General features: G+C 38.1%; 2 protein-coding genes across 5 annotated transcripts in view; one reads left to right on the top strand and one right to left on the bottom strand.

The window, feature by feature from the left end:
- Positions 1–16,861, top strand: part of Fgf14 (fibroblast growth factor 14) — a 629,948-nt gene extending 613,087 nt beyond the window's left edge. For all 4 annotated transcript variants that reach the window (XM_063247000.1, XM_063247001.1, XM_063246999.1 and 1 more), the window contains 2 exons: positions 336–534; positions 4,708–16,861. In XM_063247000.1, coding sequence (XP_063103070.1) covers positions 336–534; positions 4,708–4,844 — 336 coding nt within the window. In that variant the 3' untranslated portion in view covers positions 4,845–16,861. The remainder of the gene's footprint in view (positions 1–335; positions 535–4,707) is intronic.
- The window catches only part of Itgbl1 (integrin subunit beta like 1), a 206,497-nt gene continuing 192,614 nt past the window's right edge, over positions 11,024–24,906 (bottom strand). Inside the window, exons 9-11 of the mRNA XM_003477591.5 lie at positions 19,597–19,743; positions 12,845–12,958; positions 11,024–11,892 (exon numbers count right to left, since the gene is read on the bottom strand). Of these exons, the coding sequence (XP_003477639.1) occupies positions 11,801–11,892; positions 12,845–12,958; positions 19,597–19,743 (353 nt within the window). The 3' untranslated portion in view covers positions 11,024–11,800. The remainder of the gene's footprint in view (positions 11,893–12,844; positions 12,959–19,596; positions 19,744–24,906) is intronic.

The raw sequence follows: 24,906 nt of genomic DNA, 5'->3' as shown, positions 1-24,906 counted from the left end.
AATATTTAATAAATTTCTTATTCCCTGTCTGCTTATAATCTGGTTGAACTATATTTTAACAAAAGTAGTTAGCCTGCTTATGTCTTCTATTTCTCTTATTAAAGGATGTCCATACTTTTGCATACAGTATTCCCAACATAACAGATTCTTCTCACTTCTTCTTGTTTTGAAAAGAGTGAATAGACAAATCTTTTCTTCAGAAGAAATCTATTTAGCCATCTCAGCCAGTGCACTGAAATTTTCTCAACATGTTGGAAGAATTTCTAAGATTAACTAGAAAACACTGTGGAAATTCAGATCCTTCCACTAATTTTCCTTTTTTATCCTCTCAACAGGAACTTTTTACCCCTGAATGCAAGTTTAAAGAGTCTGTTTTTGAAAACTATTATGTAATCTACTCCTCCATGCTGTACAGACAACAGGAATCTGGTAGAGCCTGGTTTTTGGGATTAAATAAAGAAGGGCAAGCTATGAAAGGGAACAGAGTAAAGAAAACCAAACCAGCAGCTCATTTTCTACCCAAGCCATTGGAAGGTGAGTGTTTATGTGCACGTGTTTCTGTCTTTCTCAGAGTTATTACCCTTTTCAGTTTTCATATCGTTAAGTTTGCCCTGGGTAAAAGGAACCTTCATACAGTCTCATTTCCCATGTTTTAATCTCTGTGCTCAAATCTCCTGCATTTTAACCGTTTGTACTTGCACAAATGTGTACTTAAATTGTTCATTTAAGCCCCCTGGGGCTGGAAGTGTAGCTCAGTGATGATTAGCATGGATGAAGCCCTGGGTTCAATCCACAAGGAAAGGAAGGAAAGGAAGGAGGGAGGGAAACATTCCTCCTTCAAACATTGTGTGTGTGTGTGTGTGTGTGTGTGTGTGTGTGCTAATGACGATACATATTGTGATACTTGTTCCAAACCTAACTGCCACAACTACCTCAACCCCCAGGTTACTTTAACTCATTAATTGATAAAATTGTTTAAATACGTAATGTCATTACAAATTTGTGATGATAAGTATATTAAAGGAAATTTTCCATTTCGATACTAAAGTATTTCCCCAGTTTTGTAATTTGGGTATAACAGATTTGTGAATTATAATAATTTAAAAAAACAAAATGACTATAACTTTACTCTTAAAGATCTTGTTGACAGGGCTGGGGATTTAGCTCAGCGGCATAAGCACCTGCATTGCAAGCAGGCAGTCATAAGTTCAATCCCCGGTACCGATAAAAAGGAAAAAGACAAAAAAAAAAAAAAAAAAAAAAAAAAAAAAAAAAAAGATCTTGTTGACATCACATATCTCCTTCCAAATGCATAAAAATTTATCTGCATCTCTTGTGAACAATGGAAACTTCACATTTACTGTGATCAGATCCCAAGGAACAGGCTAAAAACTTTCCTCAATTAATTGAAACATCTGCATTTTTCTCACTAACAATTCTACTAGAAAGGTCATTTAATTTTATCTATGTAACATTTGTTGAGAACCACAAAAAATTAGATTTTGAGTCTATTCAAAAATGTTTTCTAAGCAAATGAGAACAGCAGAAAGGAAAAGCCCAGTATGGTCAAAATCCTTCTGGTCACCAAAGCCATCTTTCTGTACTAAAAGAAGCAAAAATTTAGACTCTGCTAGCGATTCATGTAAATGCTAGAGTTGGCCCCTTCCAAGGTCATAGCAAGACAAAACCTTTTCTGGGTGGGACATTCCATTTTGGTACATCGGTCTCCAGAACCCTTATATTTGTTGAAGCAAGGACCCTTAAGAGTCTTTTCATGTGGGTAACAATGATTAGAGTTTACCTTATTAAAAATTAAAAATAGGCTGCAAGTTTGGGGGATATTTTCATTCCTAGTCTGAAAATCTATATTGTCATTTAAGGAACTCATGATATCTACACTTAAAATAATTTCATTCCTTTTGCTTCAAACTCTGTTTTACTGGCTTCCCAGCCTCACTTACAAAGACTCTCCTGACTGAACTTCAGTAAGGCTCCTGTTTGCCTTCCAGGCCTTCACCTTGGTGCACGCTTGCCTGGCCTGCCTTGTCCAGGTGTAGAGAGGGTCTTGCTCCTCACTGCAGAGGGAATCTCCCACTTCTGATCTTACCATTTTTAACATCTGGTCAGATCCTCACACGCAACCCTTGACATCCGACCACACTGACACTGTCTTCAGCATTAATCCTTTTAGGTCTGTTTCACTAGAAGCTCCTCTCTCTGATGTGTCTTCTTAAGGTTATTTCCATACACTGATTCCATCCCTGCTCTTGGACTAACATCCCCGTTGGTCCACAGTGTGTGAAAAATAGAACTGAGCTCCTGTACTGCGATTTCTTTTCTCCTATTGCAACCATTCCTGCATGAAGCCCACTTCAGTGCTTTAGACCTTTTCTACTCATGTACCTTTGTTCATATCCTTGCAGAGGATTGAATCTGTAATACATGAATAAATGTTTTAAGCTAGCTTAGCTCAGTTTCCTTAGCATTCAGAGAAATATATATTAATTTTATAATATATACTCTCAATAGAAATAAGATCACCTGAAACTTTGAACAGTCAATGTGTCCTGATCCGTGAATGTATTAGAAAGTTTGTTTCTCTAAATTTGGGAAGCTACTAATATTTGTTAATATTAGCTTCACAGTTTCAATGATTTTAATTTTATTGTAGTCTTAAACTTCTCTTTTCAACAATTAACCAAAGCCTGAACTGTTAGCCACAAGGTCCTACCTATGAAAGCCCATAGTTCACTCTTATATATGAGTAAATGATTTTTATTATATAGTATAACATAAAGAAAACTTGGATAAAATGAGTGGTTTCTTTGTTTTTCCTAAATAACACAACTATGATAGGACTTTATTTTCAAGCAGCTTTTGATATAATTCCATCATTCTTACCAATATCCAAACGCACATAAAAACTAAAAATCAGCCCATAAAAGCTCTCCAAAAACCTTGCTTGATTTGCCAACTTATTTGGTCTTTTTTCATTAATTATGTCTTGAATATATACAGGAATTAACTGACTTTATAAAACCTTACTTTAAAAAAAAAAAAAACTGGGACTCAAGCTCAGTAGCTCATACTTGCCGGGCTGGTGCTGTGCCACTGAGCTAAATCCCCTGCAAAATTTTGCTTCTTAACTGCATAAACATAATTAAAAACAAAAGGACCCTTGTGTCACTTACCTGAGGTAAAATATGGGAAGGCAGTTAATACTGGGAGCCTGCAGGAAACATAGGAGATTCTAATGATGTAATATAATAATGTTATCTGGTGTTTTGGTCATATGCTGAACTGTTGTCTCTGAGTGCTGTGTGTATGTTCTATGTGAGGGAAGAAATAGCCCTTTTTGTCATATTTTTAAATAATTAACCATGAGAAACTCTAAAAGACAACTGAAGGAGTAGGCACTATAATGACAGAGGTTAGCACGTAATAGTAACTTCAAATTTTCAAAATTGATACAGGCTGTAAATTATATTATTGGAAATGTAAGGACCAAATGAGTATTTGCTTCACTATGGCTGGAGTATTCGTATCTGTTATGCAACTTTACCAAATAAAGAGCCCAAGTCAATACTTTGATACCGTTATCTCCAAATGTGTTAGTCATCAGAGTGAGCAAAAGGGCTGCACTCAGTCCCCTCCACCTCGCCAAGCCATGTACTATAGGCCCTTGTCTGCTTGCATTTTTAAGCTATCAGCGGCTGAAAATTCACCTGACACATTGATGTAAAAGGCAAAATTCTGCCTCCATGCACATAGAGGACTCCTAAGGCAGTTTTCCTAATTCAACACAAGAGCTCTTCAAAAATAACCTTGAATCTTTTCAACCTAAAAATCAGCAGTGTAGCTTATTTGCTTGTGTTTCTGATGGTAGATGGCTTTAAATTAGCTAATTTCCCCTGAAATATCACATACTCTAAAAAACTTTTTTCCTGGGACTCTCTGAACACATTTTCAAAAACGTCTCATGAACTATAGTGATTTTGTCACCAGGTACTATTCAGACAGTTCCCTGGGGCAATATTCTCTGTAGCTGTCTTGCCAGTCTCCACTTCTGAATGATGTCTCCGTTATGAGAGTTTTAATAATATCACAGAAAATGAAGCATAAAATATTAAAGGCCACACAGTTGCCTTAAATTGTTTAAGGATCTCTTTCTATGAGTGTGGGATATAAAATCAAAACAATCATCTCCACAGACTTTGATTTAAGGAAAGGGAGTTCTTTATTATTGCTTTGAAGCTGTCACCAGAGAGACTACATTGCTTTTGAGCCACTTGGGGGAGAAACAGTTTAATGATCTGGGGTGTAAATACCTCAGTTCCAAAAGAACAACTGAAATGAGTTCAAGGGCTGAATCAGTGTGCAGCAGAAAGGAAACCAGAAGTGTTTTCCTTTAACTGGTTGGCGTCTCTCTGTGTGTGTGTGTGTGTGTGTGTGTGTGTGTGTGTGCGCGCGCGCACGCGTGCGCGCGCAGGTATGTGTGTGTGTATTCATGTGAACACATGCACATTATTTGCAGTATAGAAACCAGAGAACCTAAGAGTGAGTACACTCATACACAGGGGGGTTGATTTTGTGGGAGAAGAGGAGAAAAATGGGCCCACTCCTAGGTCTCTTTGCATGCGCAGGTGGGCCATTCTTGCACTTAACTTGCGATGTTTCCTTTCCCTCCTCCTGTCTTCCTGTCCCTAGTTGCCATGTACCGAGAACCATCTTTGCATGACGTTGGTGAAACGGTCCCGAAAACTGGGGTGACGCCAAGTAAAAGCACAAGCGCGTCGGCAATAATGAACGGAGGCAAACCAGTCAACAAGAGCAAGACCACATAGCCAGATCCTCACGAGTGGTGTGACTTTCTCGTCCTGAGCACAGTTGAGTGATTTATCCTTCCCAGACATTCCTCTCCGGGGCTGAGGAGCAGGGGCGGGGAGCACGCGGATGCTTTCCCTTTGCTGTCCCAGAACTTCTTTGTTGCAAACGGATAAATCTCAACCTGTGGCCCCCACGCAAGAAGACACCTGGACAACCAGCTAAACTCAGACCATGGAATGCCCTACCAGATATGGAATGCCTTTTTACTATCTTTTCTGTGACTGTGACACTTCATGTGAATGACGTACTTCACAAGTACTCAATTCCTTGCCTGCTGACAGCTCCCCCATAATCCTTTTTGAGTCCTGTTTCGGCGAAATCCATGTGTTTAAGTTCAGTTTTGTAGCACACTAATAATATTGAGTAATTTCTAGTTAGAAGCTGTAAAACTGTGCTATTATGGATTTCTCTCCTCCTCACTTTCACAGGGCTGCTCGCTCCACTGTCTGTGACCTTTTGCAGGGATCGGGTTCCTCTAAATCTGAGAGGTTGCAGTTGGCTTAGTTCGGAGAGCAGTCAGGGAATCAGGAAGCCTTCTACACCTATTATTACCAATTGCATCTCTAAAGATTAAGAATGTTGTCTCTGGCTCACGTTACTGATTAAACACACATATACGCTCTGTCCAGTAGCAGATAACGCGCTCCCGAGGTTGGCATTGGCTGAATGGGATGAGGGCCAAACACTGTCCATGGAAAGCGCTCTGCATATGTGTTTGACATGCCCTCTAGTTTCTCTGTGTGTGTGTGTTTTCTACATATCACAAGCTTACTGGTAATGGTAACATTTGCCTTGCCCAGCGAGCAAGACCCACTAGTTTTTGAGAAAGTGGGTCCAAAGAATTCTGTAGGCCTTGTAGGCCTGATTAAGGTTCATTTTTCATCTATTAATCTTCATTATTGGGGGAAATAAAAGGTGGAGGATCCATCATTACGACCTATGAAGTATTGCGCTACCTAAATCCATTTCCAATCAACTCCTTCTTGTTTTTAATGAACCAAACTAATGCCATCCCTGTTTTGGGCTGCGTTCCACTCATACCCAGCCAAGCATGGGCAAGGCGCCTGTTGAGTTCTTTTCTGCAGCAGCAATGCAAACGTAAGGTATAAATTAGACTTTAATATTTTTGGTGTTTAATGACAAGTTTTTAAACTGGACATATTAGGAAAAAAATATTTTTTTTAGCTCGGCATGCTGAGTCCGGTGCCACGGACCTCACGGGGACATACCACTAGCTCAGCCTCCTGGGCCCCCAGTTGCCCCCTGGCTGGGTTAGAGGTGCCTTGCCATGATCTCAGAATTATCCTAGAAAAAAAAAATAAAGGAAAACCAACACACTCAAATATCAGGTTTTGGGGCCACCAAAAGCTTTGATTTCGCTTTCTTAGTTCCTTTTTGATTGACTACTGCTAAACTCTGCGCTTAGGGAAGACGGTACCAACGAGGGCAGGAATAGTTGACTACTCAGTGAAGAATCCATGCAAAACGTTCAACATTGGATATAATGAGCTTCACAATGTTTAATACTCAACTGTTTGGAAATATGTTTGTTAACTCTATGTACTCTTAATAAAATTCAGTGTTTTCTTCTCAGAGGAGTTGAGACCAAACTGAACCCCGTTTACAGAAAACAAGCTGTGAGATCAATGTACTGGCCTCTTGTGATTATTTCCAGGTGGAAGGATAACCCAATTGCCATTTCCCCCATCTGCACTGTATTTACTGGGAAATTATTTTGTCATTGCTTTCATAGATCTCCATGGCAGCCCTTGCCCAGCATTTAAAATTTTTGGCCTGCTTAGCTGATTAAAAGTTCAGTATAAATTTAATGTTCATGCTTATTTCATTTTCATATTGGATTCCAGTTTAATAAATAAAAAGTCAGCTAACATTTGAGTAATTTGTCAATAATGTTAAACTACAAATACAACAAAATTATTCCTTTATCCATTCTGGATTTGGTGTCTTACCATTTTTAAACCCATTATTTTTAAGTTAAAAATGTATTAGATGAAGTCCATTAACCACTTCTTTAGGAAAGACATATATCCCTTAATATGTGGCAAACTATGAATAATTTGTATTTCCAATTAAATGGGCTTTGTAGACACTGCTTTCACCACTACACACACACACACACACACACACACACACACACACACACACACACACCAATTATATGTTTTTGATAATCAGCTTGTCGTTTCTTTATCCCTTGCAAACCTGTTTATTGGTTAAAATTAAGATAAGGTTTATTTTTGTAAATGACTGAGATTTATGTAAATGTGTACCTTTTTTGTTTTTTTATGGGTGTTCTATAGGGGCATTCATCACCAAGACCGGGTGTCAGAGTACTTTCTTCTAATACATGTTTAGACATACTGCAGAGGGATCTTTGTTACCTGTAATTTAGTTAGATCATTTGCCCTGTGTCTGGTCTCACCTGTTGCATGGCAAGAGGACAGCACCAATGAACTGCATGTAGTAGGAACCTGTGTATCAAGAGCTGTTGGTATGTATCACTCAATTTACATACAAAGCGTTTGTCTGCGTTGTACAGTTTCTGTGTTTACTACCATTTGTTGTATTCACAAATACAACATATCGAATAAAATATTTATAAGAAGGCATATGAATAAACATCCAACAACTTTATGTAACAAAATGACATTGCATCACCCACTTATATAGAGAAATGTCATGTAAGTAAGTTGGTAAACACAATCTCCCCCTTTACCATGCCAAAGAAAATTTTAGCTCTTTGATGATACCTCTCTTCCTACTCTTCCAGGATAAGACTTCATCATTTTTTTTTCCTTCAGAAATTAAGTTTGCTGTTTTGCAATCTGTCACTCTGGCTGTTCTGTATAGTGAAGCTGATGGAATTCATTTGTATTGATAGACCATGTGTTTCATATCTCCATGTACATATGTCCATTGTATCAAGTCTCACTAATACCCCATTTTTTCTGCATGCATATCTGGTATGGGAGGGTGATTCCTGCTGGTTTGTTATGTAGCTGAGTGCTCTACCCACCTTCAACAATACTCAAAAGTGTAACTTTTTGATATTTTAAGTGATATCATTTTTATAGTAAGTCTACTTTCTAAGATTTGCTACCACCCTTACTTGGAAAAATTATAGAAGAAATGCAAGTGGTCCATCCTATGTAAAGAGTAAAGTAGAACTTAGCATCATTTCATTATGGAACTTGGTGAATTTAGAAATTCTTGCTTGAAGTGTTTGTGTGTTTTTATTGTTTTGGGGTAGGACTAGCTGAGATCCACAATGGGCCTAAAGGACTCCTTCTCCAGTGCTTCTAATTGTTGAATTCTTGGCAAGTATAAAGAGGTACTTTTTATCATCTATCCACTTGATTTATTGCTGCTTAAAGCACTACAACAATCACTTTATCAAGATGATAGTAGCAGATTTAGTTTTGATAACAGAAAACATAAAATGAAAACTTTGTTATTTAAGTTACACATGTATTGCTTCATTTATAGTTTTTTCCCTAATATTGCAGAAGTAATGTTGGATGAGACGGGGGGGGGGCTAACTCATATTCAGAGATTAAGAGGAGGTGAAAATACTTTAAAATTATTTTCAGCTTTATTTTAGGAAGAAAGAATGGATATCCAGGGTAATATTAATCTAAAGGCTTACTTATTTTCCAAAACCCAGGCATACCAAAATGAAGAATGTAAATAATGTTACATTAGAGTAAAATACATTCCATAGCTCAGGATTTTAGGTTACAAAGTTGGCTGACTCTGGAATACAGAGTAGAATTTCAAAGTTTTGATAGTTGAATCTTCAAAGAAAGGCTTATTTATTTATATTTTGGCTTTGTTTCTTTCTTGGTTTTCAGAAAGTGTTTCTCGTGTCTTCTATCAGAGACCATGTTGGAGTTGTGGTCATAAGACCACTGCATTTAGTACACTCTAGACCAGGGGTTAGGAACCTTTAAGAGCTTTCAATGACAATATTTGGAGTGCTGAAAACGCATGCCGAAAGTTCAACATCGCTGCTTTAGATTTTAGGTGAGATCAGGAAACCCACAAAGGCAGCTACAATGATTCTTTATTTTTAGGACTTTGGTTGGATTTTATTGAATAAAAAGTCTGTGGAGGTATTCCTCTGTGAAGGCTTGCCAAGCAAGTAGCATCAGTGCTAGCACCATCAGTAAATTTCTTGGCATCATCCTCACTGACATTAATCTCACTGCAATTTTTCAAAATGATGAATCCAACTCCCCCCCCATTACAAATGTGTCCTTTTCCTGCCTTTTTAAAGAATAGAGGCTCAATCTTAGTAATAAGAATAAAGTCAAACAAAAAATTCACATTTAAGAGAGGTGTAAGTTATAATTTTACACATAACTATTTTTTCATCTAAAACCTGAAAATTCAATCCCTTCTTTACAGATATACTGATGTTGTCATTGTTAGAGTGAAAGCCCCTCCCCACACACACTATTGCAGCAGACACAAAGAAGTGAAAAAATATTTGTTTTTATAGAAAACATATTCATTAGAGTTTAGATACCATATGACTTATGTTATAGTTCAGGTTTTGCTTTATAAATTGTAATTTATTCCTGGGACATAATTAACTGTACATATTTTCATCTTTGTCCAAATGTGAGGAAAAATCACATTTTGAATTTATGATGTAATAACTTCTCCAACATATGAAGTCTTTTCCTTAGAATACAGAAATGTGAGGACATTGTTGGCATGAAAATATAAAAAATACTTTGTTGTCATTGCTATTAATGACAAGGAATAATGATATAGAGAGAATTGTACAAAATAAGACACACCTGAGTTTATGTGATGAGCCACAAGGAATTATGGGTACTACCAGTGAAGCAGAATTTGCCCGACTGTACTCAGCTCTTAGCCAAACCCAGCCCTCAGTCTGTTTTTGTAGTGCTTGGCTGTTTGGATGAACTTCTGTGTACTGTATTTTGTATTTTTAAAAAATATTCAGTGTAAACAATCAAAGAAGACGCTAGAGTGATGATGTGATTCACAGTGTAAAATCTTTACTGTTCCGTTGTTTACAGAAGCATAAGGACTGCAGTAGAGAACCCTGAAGATCCAGTTGTATTACAATGGCTGAATCATGTAATGAGTCCCAATTCTGTACATCACCAAATAAACCATCAAATTTACTTTTGAATGATTGTGGTAGGTTGGCTTGAGACTTAAAATGTTTATAGAGAAAAGAGGAAGCAGTGTAATCTGTATTTTTTCTGACTACCCATATTACCCTCACTTTACAAAGCTGATACATCAGTCAACATGCCTCAATAAGAGAGATAAACTGGTCTCATTCCCTAATCTCAAGACAGAACAATTTTAAAAATTATTAAATTATAAGAATATTATTAGTACTATACAAATCAGCATCAGTTAAATTTTCTCTCAAAATAGTTTCAATATGGGATTTTTTTAAGTAACATAGTGAATGCATACTTTGCTTAATTTTGATGATTTGTGCTACAAAGTCCAAGCCATGGCTCTAGAATATTTACATCTTAAATATAATATTTCCAAGTAAAAGCTTTCATCCTAAAACAATATTGAAATGATTTTGCTACATTATTTTAGGACTTTGCAAAACAATCCATATTTAGATACAAATGTGTTTTTTTAACTCTAAATAATTAAACATTGCCTAAACTAATGTATGAAAGTAGATCTAATTATATATCTGTAAGGGAAGTCCCAATAATTGTACATTTTCATAATTCATTGTGGATTTCCACACAAAGTTCTACCATTAAGAAAATAAACATTTTTTTAATCACTGAATGAATATTTCTAATTTCTATTTAAGCCATATCTATCTTTTTGGTCTCTTTCTGAGCTTTTGGGATAGACGGCATTTTGGCTTCTTTGCATGACCCTACTTTTCCTAAGAAAAGTGACTCAAGAGAAATTAACTCCTATTTCAGATTTATCATATTTCTAACTAAATGCCGTCTTTATGATTTCTTGCACATATACTCACTGCCTAGTTTCTAAAATGTGGTAGTTTAGGAACCTAAAAATGAATATCCTTGAATAATAATTCATTGTTGTTGTTACTTTTTAATAGGTAAAAAACATATATTGACACAGAATGTAAACGACTTACATCATTATTTATTTAAAAAGTTAAATTGTACATTTTTCATAATTTCTTCCTTTATCTTAAGAGAATCGTCTTTTTTGAGTTTAAGGGGAGATAGCCAATGACTCACTTGATATATGAACAAGTTTTTCCCCCACTTAGGAAGCATTTGAGATCTGCTTATGCTCTAACCAACAGTATACCTTATATGTTTCTGTTCATTGACCCACTTGGACATGCTGAGTGATAAGAAGTCCTACAAAAATCTGATTGATGGATTTACATGAGAATGAATCTTTTCCTTAGATTGTAACATGATCATTGTCATCAATGTAGCTTTCTAAAATTTATGCTATTCAGGCTTCTCAACTTCAGTACTATGAGACATTTGGATCCAGAAAATTCTTTGCTGCATGGCAGTCTTGTGCACTGTAGGGTGTTTAGCACCATCTTTGACCTCTATCTGTCAGATACCCAAAGCACACCCTCACCCAGTATGAAAATCATCACTGTCTATAGCCATGGCTGATGTCTTCTACATGGCAATACTGTTCCCATCAGGAGCTGCTGCTGTTAATTGAAAGAATGGTTCTATCTAGTGCTATTTATACCAGAGTTATCTGAAGTCATCTTAAGTGGGTACCCAGGTTTCATTCAGAAAGTCAGAAATAGAAAAACATACAATAGTCTGTTAAATTGGTCCTAGTGTGGATTATAAACGATTTTCTTTGTATTTATATGTTCTAATACTCTAAAAAGATAAGAATCCAGTCCTCTCCCATGGAATTATTAAGGGTATTCTGTGCCAAGCCAGATTTCACATGCATTTCCATTCCAGCCATCCCAGCATTCACAGTTGCCACAGTTACATATTCCATTCCCTGCAATGAAATACAGAATCATTATTAGGGTCAAAATATACCACAGCAAAATAGGCTGTTAGAAGCTCTACCTGTTGATAAGGAGAGCTATCTCATCGCCCTCTCTGGGGTGTGTTATCTGATGATCTCAATACTGCATTTTATTAAGCAGCTAGAGAAAATCTGATCTTTCAAACAATGAAAGGCATCTATTTGGAGCCATAACCTATGAATCAGGTAGTAACTATCCTGTACTGCTCCAGTAGGGCTACCATGCCCTAATTGTGTGTTTTCTTTGAAAACAAGTTACACCTGATTTGCAAATAAATACTGAAATACTATAAGACTCTCAGGCATAATATGAGGAAGGCCAGGGGACAGCAAGTAAGAGTGACAAAAAATGATTTTCTAATTTAAAGCTGTACACATATTCATTTCTATCTTTAGATAGAAAGGAAAACAGAAAAATCTAGGACTTCATTTTCCTTGTAACTGGTGTAAGCAAATGTATTTTACAAGAAATTACTGAGATGCAACAAAACAGAATAGCACTGGTTATCACAAAGGTGAGCTTTTCTGTAAGTTGACTCCTCCCTCAACACGTTTGCTGTTGCCTGAAAACAACCAACACACTTACTGTAGCCACTTGGATCCTTCATAAAATAATACTCCATCTCCTACATCATGCGAAAAATAAAATAATTCTCAAGAGACTTTTTTCTCAATACATAAATTCGTAAGTATCCATTTGTAGGGTAGGTTACCTTGTATAAATTTCCCAGCAATCATGTAATTGTCTTAACTTTGCCAGTGCAGATTCAAAAACGTTTACTTTCTGCATAGCGACTTCCTGTTCAGTTGCTACTTGATTCAGGGAACCTGTCCTGTCTGATCACCTAAATCACCATGTTCTGGGTGTTGTGGGACTCCACTGCAGAGTGTGGGACACAACAGTAATAGTTCAATACTGCACCTGTGCAAATGAGACCATCATGTTTGTCGCAGTCTCTGTCATCACAGTCGCAGAATTCCCCAGAAATATACCACTCCTCGGCAGAACAAATGCACTTTCCACAGTGACAAGAACCTGAAATCGCAAAGGGCATTACTTGCAGTCCCTATGTAACTAAAGATTTCCATTTAGAATAGAATACCATTGACACACAGACAATAGGCTTCTAACAACCTCTCTTTCAAAGGTAAAAGTTTATTGAATAGCTCCTTTCTCAGAGGGAAGTTTCACTTACTGTAATTCATAAAGGTCATCCGCCAAAGCCTTCATTATGGATTGAGACAGTTGCAATTAGCCCTGGGCAAACGTTCTGTGGCCCAGGCTGGTTGAAATGTCAAGGAGAACAAAATGTGGCTGATTCTTAGAGACAGTCTCAAAAAGGTGTGCAAAAATACACAGTTTCTCTTCCCCTTTTTGCTTTTATTTTATGAACTGAATCATGTTTTGAACATTTCTGTTCTTTAAAGGAATACAGTAGTATATTCTAGTAAACAAAGATGCATTTTATAAATGAAATAGCTACTGAGTTAGTGGCTTCATAATTTTGGATTTTTGTTTACCTGGTGTTTTGAAGGAGGTACACACAGGTATGTGTAGAGGGAGTGAGTAACTAAGTTGTTATGAGCATTTACCGTATCCTCAGGATTCCCCATTATAGTCAAAGGTAGCTGGAATCACCCCCCCACACCAAATGTTCACCCTTTCTGAGGCTCTAGGTTCAACCATTTCATCCTGCCATTTCACCTATCTCCCTTCTTTTATAACCATCTTCCTAATCTTTAAAACTTATTGCTTAAAATACTTAGTAAAATACTTACTGATTAAAATACTTAGTTACTAAGAAACTTACTTAGTTACTAAGTAAAGTTACTAAGTAACTAAGTAAGTTACTAAGTACAATTACTAAGTTAAGTTACTAAGTAAAGTTACTAAGTTACTAAGTAAGTTACCACGTAAAATACTTCATTACTAAGAAACTTACTGCTTAAATACTTAGTAAAATATTGACTGATTAAAATACTTAGTTACTAAGAAATAATTTTATCAATGGTATATTTTAAACCAATGATAATATCTGATTAAATGGTGTGTCAAAGAAAGAAAGTTCTTTCAATCTAAACAGCTTTTGTGACAAGCTAAAATAAATCTTCACATAGTAAGATTCTTTCCAGTACATCAAGAAAGACAACTTTGAAATTAGAAAGAACTCCTTTCCATTTTCTTAGGCTGGTTCTTTTTTCTAATTGTGATTTCTTCTTACTAAAATATGGTCATTGCTAAGTTTTTAATGTCAAAAGCATCACTTTGAGATGATGTAGTACTTAGCATTGTGATGTAGTTAACAAAATTCCAAGATTAATATAAGTTCAAAATATATTAGGAAGCCATGGCAGGAATCAATCTTGAGTCTTTCTCTTGGAACACAGGGACTTAAAAGTCATTAACGACCTGAATAAAGTGATAAGGGAAACGAAGTTATATTTAACACACATATCCTAGGAGGGTTCAGATTAATGTGTCCCAAGCAGGAAGTCCTGTGCGGTATTTCACAACGTGGAAACTACTATACATATGTTAGATGTGAAAGAGACTCCAATGGTCTAATCAAGCTTGAGCAATCGCTTATTCCAAGCTAAGGGAAAGAAACAGAAGTAGATGATTGTGAGAACTGTTCTTACACTTATTTTCAACTACTAGCTGATCACAACATAATTTCATTGAGTCTTGGCTTGTTTTATTCAGACTCTATGCTGATTTGCAGGCTTTTGGGCCAACTATAAGTATCTTTCAGTTCTGCCCAGTGATTAAAAATGTGCTAGCTGCTTGGAACTCAGGGGTGTCTTCCCAAGTCAGTCTGCAAAACGCATGGCTCTCATGTCTCATCCAAATACAACGTATTCTTATTTTTGAAATTTATTTGCCCCAATTTTAAAGACCTTTTTTTTTTCAGAATTCTAAGCATGGAGATGTTCAACACTCGACTGCTTATATGACAAATGATTAGTAATGAATCTGCCAACAAAGAAACATGGTCCATTACAATGATTAGCAAAGAAATTTCCTCAAACGAAACAATATTTAGTATTTTGTTTCCATGAATGAAAGAAGTTCATTTGAAGAATTTTACTCCTTTTAATTGCTTCTAAAACAATTATTTTCCTTACATTGAAAAATTCCTTCTACAACAAAACTAAATAATTTGATATATCCACCATACTCATGTATTATAACTATGATAACTTTTGTAGTGTCAGAGTTCATGAAGAGATCTTACATATTATTTTTACCTTTACCCACTGCTTGAAAAAATTCTGTTCACTGCCCATGCTTCTAGGAATGCTCAACTTCATGCCATAGAGAAGTATTTTTCTAAAACTGGTTAGGTCAGCTAAAGTTCATATGGATATACCCATACAGCACTTGATTAATAAATTCCGGTTCCAGAAGTCTACTAGTCACAAAATACTTAGACCTTAAAAATAAAAGGAGGATTGATTTTGTATGTGCCATGAAACAGTAGCTTTTCCCAGTCAACAATTTCCCAGCTGTTTGTTCTTTCCTATTTGTCAATGCTCAAAGCATCTTAGAGGTAGGAGATTCTTCTACTGCTTTGTATAACTAGGAATAGCATAGCACAGTCTGAGTAGTTATTAGGATCTATTGTAGTACCTTCTTTAGCTCTAGGTGTTACCATCAATAACCAACAAGGGGATCAGTTGTCTCTCTCTGGCAAGTGTCAAATGTAGGGAGAAGATTCTGTCCAATAGGTGTAGGCTGTGTGACTCCCCAGAGGTGAGCGATTGTTCAGCTCAGCTGATGGACTCACTGGACCAGAGACCCAGTCCACCATGGGGAGCAACTGGTCCATCTTATCAGGAGCCCTAGGGTGGTAAGTTCTTAAAAACAACACCATTAATCCATTTTTTTTCTTTCTCAATATAAGATGAACTCTTAAGAATGCTCCTATCTCTCTCTCTCTCTCTCTCTCTCTCTCTCTCTCTCTCTCTCTCTCTCTCTCTCTCTGTGTGTGTGTGCTTTTTGCTGGCTTCCATCCTTGGGGAATCAGTCACATTTTCTCATATGCCTTCACAGTATCCTTAGAACTTAAGAAAGGAAAAGAAACCAATCTCTGCTTTCAAAGATGAGAAGGGAAGAACAAAGAGGATAAGGGCACTGTCTAGAACCACACAGGCAATAAGCATCATTTAACTTCAGATTTCAGTCTGATTTGATCTACCCTTGATCTAGCAATCAGTCTATCTGTGATGTCACTCACAGCAAAAACTTTCCTATGGTTTCAAAACAGAACTGTTTGCTGCCACAAGTTTGATGGGAGAGCCTTCCTGGATGAGGCAGCCGGACCAGTGGGATGAGGCTAGGTTTCAGAAGCAGGACTTTTATCTGTTCTCTTATTTCTTGGATATAGGACAGCCAGGTGGATACTGAGAGGCAGGTGGGTGGACTCTGGACTAACTGGATGATGTGAGGGCCAATGGTAGCTTTGGGAAGGCTGATGGAGACATTTCATGATGTGTATTGACACACAACAGTGAGAATATAGGATGTGGGTCTAGGTTTAAGTCATTAAAGTAAAATGTTTCTGTGTCATCATGGACTCAAATAAATCCCCAACTAAAGAATTATATCATGTATTCTGCAAAGGTAGCTAAACTTAGGGGAGATCTGACCACTAAGCTCATCTCTCTCAGTTATTTACAGAAACAATTTGGGTCTAAGGGCAAGGCACTTTTGTGGGTTACCCCGTCTCATTACTAACATTGGACTTTCTTTTTCATTCATCAAGCCTGACAAAATGCTGCAACTCGACATCCCAGCAGGCAGTTTCCACTACTGTACTAACGACTCCATCTGTTATGAAGGTCACAACAATGTATCTTGTTTTAAATTTTTCTATGGAGTGATTTATTGTCTTGGCTATAAATTTGTAAAGAAATAAAATGCTATTTCTTCATCGTCTCCTGAAGTGACAGCTTTGTTCACAGTTCACAGCAAGGGTATGATTAGACCTGGAGTTTTCGAGGATGTGGGCGGCAGACTGGGGAGTTGGGGTGATTGCGAGCACCCTCATTCCTGCCCTAGAATTAGACAATAAAACTGCGGACATCCTTTCTGCTCATCGGGGACAAAGGTTTTCATTTACAAATTTGAGAAGATTTGTATAGAATCCAGACAAGTCTGTGGGATGTTTCAGAAATATACAGTTCTAGCCAAACCATTTGAAATAGGTTGCCCTTTCCTGCCACCATGCTGAAGTCCCTTAGTCCAGGTGTAGGATACACTGGTTGTTCTCAGGGTGGTGCACAGCAGTACTCTTCAGGGAACTAGAATAACTGCTGCATCCCCATCATTTCTGCATTTAACAAGAACCCCAGGTTCATGGTCGCAGCCCCTCTTCATCTACATTCCAGCACTGTTGTCTCCAAAAAGGAAGAATAAAAGCAGCCTGCAACCAGCTGCTGGTCACTCTACAAATGGTCGTCACCAACACGGCCATCAAAGTGTGCAACGTAAGGGCAGATTTCATATTCTCCTTTCAATTTAAAGATTATAAGCACTCTATCCATTGAAGGCTAAACAAATATTTTAAGCAGATATACTTCCAACCTTTCATTGATTTCTGGGTGTATTTCCACTACCCAAAGCAAACCATTCAGGAAGACATTAACTAGAAAAATATTTTGGTTTTGAGCAACTGCTTTTAGGTTAACAATTCATTAACGTAACTTTAAAAAATATGTTCTTTATTTAAGAGCTGAAAAATGAGAATCATTTCTGGACCTCTAATGATTGTAAATAGAATATTTCCTTTTTAAAAAGGAGTGCCTTTTGTGCGAAGCAGATGTTATTCACAAGTGTGGCTTCATGTCTCCTACAGAGCTTGCAGACTTGATAAGGGACCTGGACACACACACACACACACACACACACACACACACACACAAAAGGTTTGATTTAAACACATATAATAAGCATACTAATGACTGTGTGTCCTCACGAAGAAGAGCTTCTGTATAAAGCTTTTCTCCTTACTTCGATTAAGGAGAAAATCAAGCATTTAAATTTAGCAGCTTTGTGTCTGAAGCTGTAGTCAGGAAATATTCTAATCTGAAGGAGTTCATCACTCTCAATATTCTTTACATGCTGGATGCTCCTCTGTTTTGAGCACACCTCTTCCTCCTGATTAATTCCATTCTGCATTCCTTCATCAGTCTCTCCCTTCTCCAATCCTTTCATTGCCTTTTTGTTTTAAACTTTTGTTCTTTAAAAAAAAAAAATTAAGACTTTTTTCAACACACTCTGAACCCAAAACAACTATTTCCAAGAGCTGAGGCCCCTGCCGAGAACTGGAGGAAGATGAATTGGAGACTTACAGCTTCAGAAAGCTTAATGGCAGAAAGACAGGGAACACAGTGATGGAATTCATCTAAGTGCTGCTTGCCTGCTGTCACAGCATGAGATTACAGACAGGGCCCCTCCCCCATCCCAACACTCAGCCCAAGTCTGGAACACAGAATTCCTGAAACCAGGAACACGGACATCTACTGAGAGGATGGTGTTTGTGTCCACTTTCTTTCTCCAAGCACCAGAGGTGGGCACAGCAGCCATCTGCTTTTATATCTGAAAGTACACCCAGAGCCTCTCTCAGTTTTTGTCCTTAGGTGATAAGGGAAGCATGAGTCACCCTTACTAAGGGAACATATTTCCTGCTGTTCCCACATCCTCCTCTCTGAAACCTCCTTCATGTCTCCTCAAATGGGGCTCCTTGCATGAGGTGGGATCAAAATTTAAAAATCTAAACCCCTATTTATTAGCACTCTATCTTGCTAAAGGAGCAAGTAACTCTTTTTTTTTTTTTTTTTTTTTTTCTGTCAAAGGCAATTGCACCGGGATGCTTTTCTGTCTTTCTCCCACACTTTCCCCCCTCTTCTTCCACATACACCCTTAAGGCATTTAGCCTCAAGGGTCAATGAAATCGTGTTTTTGTCACTTTTCTGCAGCTCTTCTCTGTGCTACTTCAGAGGTAAGCACCACAATGACCAGTTTGCTTTTCTTCTAATTTGGATCCATTTAAAAGCAAATGTATCTATTGGCTACCTTTATTCTTCACAGTATTCAGTCTCCTGTGAGAGGCTGCAAGAGTGTCTTCAGGTGATGGGCAGGCATAGTGGACCAATGCTCTCTGCCATTTCATGATTGAAAGGATTTTGCCCTAAATGCTGCAGCGGTGGGAGGTTGGAAGGTGGAACTAACGGGCTTTATCTTGAGGTCACCTTCCCTGCCCCTAAGCAATTTACCTGTGGTACAAAATGAATTCCAAAGGGCTACCTGTGCATCAGTAATGCGTAGGCACCACCCCAAACCTAAGCCATATGTATGCCCCCCCAACAACATGTGCCTGGCAGAGAGAAAAGCCAGATTTCAGTGGTCAGGGGTTCTCTATCCATGTTCTTAAAATAAAGGCCACCTTTATTTCATATTTCTATCTTTTTAGGCATGCCGAAAATTCTGTCAGTGATCTTAGGCTCCAAACCTCAAGTGGGCATGGTTCAGCCTTCCCATCTAGTACAGGCAGGTTGCACAGTGCCTTCTTTCACATAAACTTCTTTCTGGAAAAGAGTCGCTCCTTGCTGCCCTACCAGCCATGTGTCAGAATATAAATCCAGGCCAGTCTTAGGGACTCAGATACTCACCCTTCCCCGAGCACAGTATGCTGTCTGCTGACTCACACAGGCTCTTGCTTTGCTCCTCCGTCATGTTACATTTCCGCGGGTGCTGGCAGAGTTCACCAAACCATCCTTGCTCACAAACGCAGCGGCCACAGGAACATGTGCCGTGACCTGCAAAGCGATGACAGCATGAGGATGGGGACAGATGAGTAAATAACCCCCGGAATCAGAGAGGCTGCAGGGTCTTACCAAATGCATTTTGCTTTCATGCATAGTCAATGTGGCATGTAGTTGCTTAAAAGAATATCACGGCAGAGGTCTGGCTTAATATGGTAAATTTGAACGTATCATAGGAGATGGACTTGAGAGAAGGAAACCTGGAAATCATTTAAAAGGGAATTATCCCATCCTGTCTGGAAACAGAATGCTTCTGCATTTACATTTTTATCAGTGTGAAGTCTCAGCTCTATTCTTCACTGTGTACACTATGACTCCCAGACAAATTTGCAAGGCTCTTTATGTTACCATTGTTTGCTCTCCTTTGGCTACTCATGAAAACAAAAGACACTCAGCATCACTTTACCTCTGTACCTCTGTACTTTCTGATAGCAACTGATAGGCATGAGCATGACAATGTCTCTCTATTAATCAGACTTGGACTCATTTTTTACCCTTTGTTTCTCCTGACTGTTCATGGTATTGGTTCTTATTTTCTGAAGTGTTTAACTTTGGATGTGTATATAACATTGCTTTTAGGACAATTATACAACAAAGAATACTTCTGTGTCCTTGCTTTCCATCCACATTCTATTAGAATGCATGATTTTCCATTATAAGTCTTGTTTTTTTCACAAGCTTTATTCTTTTCTTTGATGGGGGCACGATCTTTCAAGAGCAAACTTTGCTCCATAGGCTCTATGACCCTAATCTTTCCCCGGGGCGGGGGGTAATGACTGATACTTGAAATTTACTTCACAACTAGTTTGACATAACCACTCATGAATCCAAGTAGTGGTTTTCTACAACATATAACTCTCTGCAAGTTAATAGAAAGCAAGTGGAAGATAGATTTCAGAGAATTCTATTAACAGATTTTCTTTTCCAGCAGCTTCTTCTTATTTATATAGCAATGTAATAAATTTAATCTCACCAGAGTTCTTTGAGTTTGATATTTTCCTTGTTTTCCAATCAGAAAACTGAGCCCCGGAGAGAATACTGTTCAACTACACAGGATCAGAACTTCACTCGAGCTCCTCTTGGTCCATGCCCATACTACTTCCTCCGTGTCACAGTGTCTCCACATTTCATTTTACAAGATGATACACTTTGCAAACTTTTGAAAAGTCTTAAATTTGTCAAATTCTGCACATTTGAGGTACAGACTTGACATATGAGACTGCCCCATTCAAAATTTTTATTCAATTGGTTTTCACAACACAGGACCAGCCTTGCTCCTTAACACTCCTTGTTTGTATTTATTTTTCTATTTGTTTTCTGATCCAGTGACTATATGTACCTTCAGTTATACATCTTTATTTGCCTCAATATGCCTTTTGCCTTGAAAAATTCATCAACCCCTGGGATTTCTGACCATCACAATGATTGCAGGGCTGTATCCCTGGCCCTCAAATATCTCCCAAATTCTACTCCTGTGACTCCCTACTTTGTGTTCTATTAATTTTCCACTTGATTCTTCTCAATCTACACAGGTAATGTTCTTTCCAAAAGCTACCTTTCTTTATTTTACATTTCTTTTGAAGGCATAACTCTGCTTCCAGTCAACCAGTTCAAATATTTTGAGTAACATTTGAATCTCCCCACTTTCTCTCACTGAGAACCTTATCAAGTCCTGTTGAAATTACTCCAACACTGCCATATGTCACCATCATAAACTTTGGGAAACTTTCCTATCTTCTCTCTCACCAATGACCTTGTTCAGAGCTTCCTATTACCCAGCTCTACTCACATCAGTCTTGATCTCTACTGCTTGTGTTATACTAGCCCTTATGATGTGAAGTTCACCGAGCCTTTGGTATTGTTTAGGTTTCTGAAAAACAGTGCACCAAGTTACCTTTTCTATCTCCAGCCCTTCTCTCCTCCCTTATCCAACCTGACCAATTCGTTTTTCCTTGCACAGCTCATTCTTTTTTGACCTCAAGCCCTTGGTGAACTAAGAATGTCTTCTCACTCTACATATTCAGCTTTTAGTTAATTTCCCAAGCTTAGTAAAAGTGATGAACCCTCTATGAACAGTTTTCTAACATGCACAAGGAGAGCACCTTACTTCACTGAATCTCTATACTGTTTTGTTCTTCACTTTCTGTGGAACTGTTTTGCCTTCTGCCTTATGATTTGTAGTTATCTGTCAACAAATTCACTGGTGACTGTGTTCCTTGAGAGTAGGAGTTTATGCAGATTTGGCACTGTTATCTTTATGTGGCCAAACACCAGCCTTTGACATAGTGAATCCCAAATGTTATTGCGTTAGATTGAAATTACCTTTGTGAAAATATCTTTCTCACTTTCCTCTTACCAAAGCCAAGTTTAGAGTCCCACACTAATTATAGGACAGTTGGTGGATGGACTGTTACTCAAAGGCAAAGAAGAGTTCTTGAGTTGCTGATTTATTTTTCCTTTTTATGGAGCAAAGTCAAGTTAGAGAGTTAGTGCCCCCAAAGGACAATTTACTCAATGAATAGCTTTCAAATTGATTATATCTTGACTTCTTCATTAAAACTTAAATCCACTTAAAGTGCAAATCTTTTTAACAAGTAAAAAGCTGGCTATCTTTGGAGATAAAAGTCTGTGGTGCAGAAACGGAAAAGAAAAAAACAGCCTCTGCTGGGTACCTCATTGAGCTACAGAGTCTTTAGATGTCCATGTTCCCTTCTGGCCTTGGGCTGCTAAGAATTGTCATCTGTCTTGGAATCATTCAATCTCTAGGGCAAAAGAAGGCATTCCGCTTTTGATTTAGGACCTGCTGAGAATGACTCAAAAGTCATTCTCACTGGTTCCACAGAGCAAGTAATTTAATATGAAATTTATATGCAAAGAAATAGAAGATTGTTTTTCATTTTTAAGCTCATTTATTAAAGTTAAATTGGCAACTAGCCCAGACGTCATTAAAATGCATTGGTGTTTAAATGCCTTGATTTACCATTATATGACTTCCCTTTACTGAAAATTTAAAAAGGAAACTTTCAATAATATCTTCATCACACACTTTAATAATTTAGTGATCTATTTATGAAATATCTGTTGCATACCTACATGGTGTTGGCAGTTTAGGATATGGTAATGAATAGACTAGATATTACCCTTGTTTCATGGGCCTGAAGGTACACAAGAAGGCAGAACGAATAAGAACAAGCAAAATACACTTGAGTCAAAGACCTCAAAAGAATGCTCCTGTATTCAACAGCGAGAAGACTGCGAAGGGAGATTAGTCATGGAAAGGCTCTGCAATGCCCAAGGGATGAGAAAGAACCAGTCAGCCGATGTCCTAGGCACAGAGCCTAGCAAAGCTAATGAAAAGTCCTTGGCATGCAGAAGGGTTTGATGTGGCACAGGCAGTGAAGGCCAATGTGTGTGAAGAAAAATGCTCAAGAACATGGGATAAATAATGAAGCTGGAGTGGTATTCAGGAACAAGCCACAGAGCATACCGCCTATCCCTGGTAAAGAATTTAGATTTATTCTAAGAGGAATGAGAAATGAAAGAGGATATTAAGCAAGACAGAAAAGTGATATGATAACAATTTGCAAATTCACTTTAGTAACCAAGTGGGATCACTGTGGTTGGGAGGATGTGAGTTTAGAGAGCTGGGAAGGTTATCCCAGTTGTCTAAGTGAAATATGAGAGAAGCTCAAAGTAGGGTGGTGGCAGTGAAAAAGCAGAGGATTCGGTGAAGATCCAGTCTGGGGGCAGAAACTAGGCCTATCGCACAGGCTGTTGGCTTGGATATGCTAAGTTATGGAAACAACGTACTTGTTTTTTGGTTACCAAAACTGTATAAATGACACAGTTTATCAAATATGGAAGCTTCAGAAGAGAAAGGCTGAACAAGGAAAATAGGTTCTGCTTGGAACCTCCAGTTTGAAATAGCCATAAAATAACTAAACTGTGAGGCCATGTGAGCAATTGAACAATACCCTGGTCCTCAGAAGCTGGAGCGAGGCTCTAGAGAGACGCATGCTGGAATTTACAAGGCATTGGCATGTAAGGCATTAGAAGTGTTTGAGACCAATCAGAGACTGCCAAGTCTTGAGAATTTCCAAGATTTGTCATTAGAACACAGGAAGACAAACCAAACAATTGGAAAATCCAATAGGGGAGAAGGACAGTAAGATTCTCTTTTGTCTAATAAGACAATAAAGTCAGGCAGGGTGACACCTGTAATGCTAACACCTGGCAGGATGAGCTAAGAGGACCACAAATTTGAGTTCAGCCTAGGTGACTTGGCCAGACCCTGTCTCACAGGAGGTTGGTGGGTACAAGGATGTGGCTCACTGTGAATGCCTGGGGTTCATATCTAGCACTGCAAAATTGAGTTAAACAATAAGACCACAGAAATATTCCAGTCAGTTTTTCCCCTGCAGAACGCTCCTTGCCTTGCCATTTAGGTATGAGTGAATAGGGCTGGCAGGACTGCTGCAGAATTATCCATCGATTTGGCCCATTGAGAACAGCTTCTCTCTATGGTAGAAGCATCAGCTATGACATCCTCACAGCACACCTTAGATGGAAGGAACCTGTACATCTGCCTGACCTCCTACCTTTGCATAGAAGGGAGTAATCTCCCAGACACAGAACATTATCCTCCGCCATGCACCCATCTCCACCTTGGAGCACTGTCAGAGGCTTTCCCCACACTGAAGCGTTTGCTAAGAATGCTGTGGAGCTGCTTTGTCACATCTAACTAATGCAGTAGTTTCCAGCCGCAGGTGACTACTGAAATTTATTAATGTGAAGTAGAATTTAAAACCCAATTTGTCCATCTCATTAGTTACACTTCAAGCTCTCAACAGGCCCACAAGGCTAGAGTTAAACGCTGCAGACGCAGACCACACTCCTCTCAGAATCTTTGTAAAATAGTTCTATTGATCAGTGCTACTCTAGACAATGATGGTTTCCAATGGAACTCATTAGCCCAGATGCATTCCTTAAGGCACTGCCGAGAGGGTTCTCAATTAGGAAACTCACCTGCAAATGGCCATTAATTGGATCAAATATTACAAACATTTTTAATCTGATGTGCTTCTCCCTTTCTTAGTATAAAGATAGCCCTCCTGTCTTCAAGGAGGTAATCATATGTCCACAGAGATAGTGTTTGAT

This window comes from Cavia porcellus, unplaced genomic scaffold (assembly GCF_034190915.1).
Source record: "Cavia porcellus strain 051 isolate PalLab524CR breed Dunkin Hartley unplaced genomic scaffold, mCavPor4.1 scaffold_4, whole genome shotgun sequence".
NCBI classification, from domain to species: domain Eukaryota; kingdom Metazoa; phylum Chordata; class Mammalia; order Rodentia; family Caviidae; genus Cavia; species Cavia porcellus.
The sequence above is the reverse complement of the archived record's forward strand: the minus strand, read 5'-3'. Positions and strand labels throughout refer to the sequence as shown.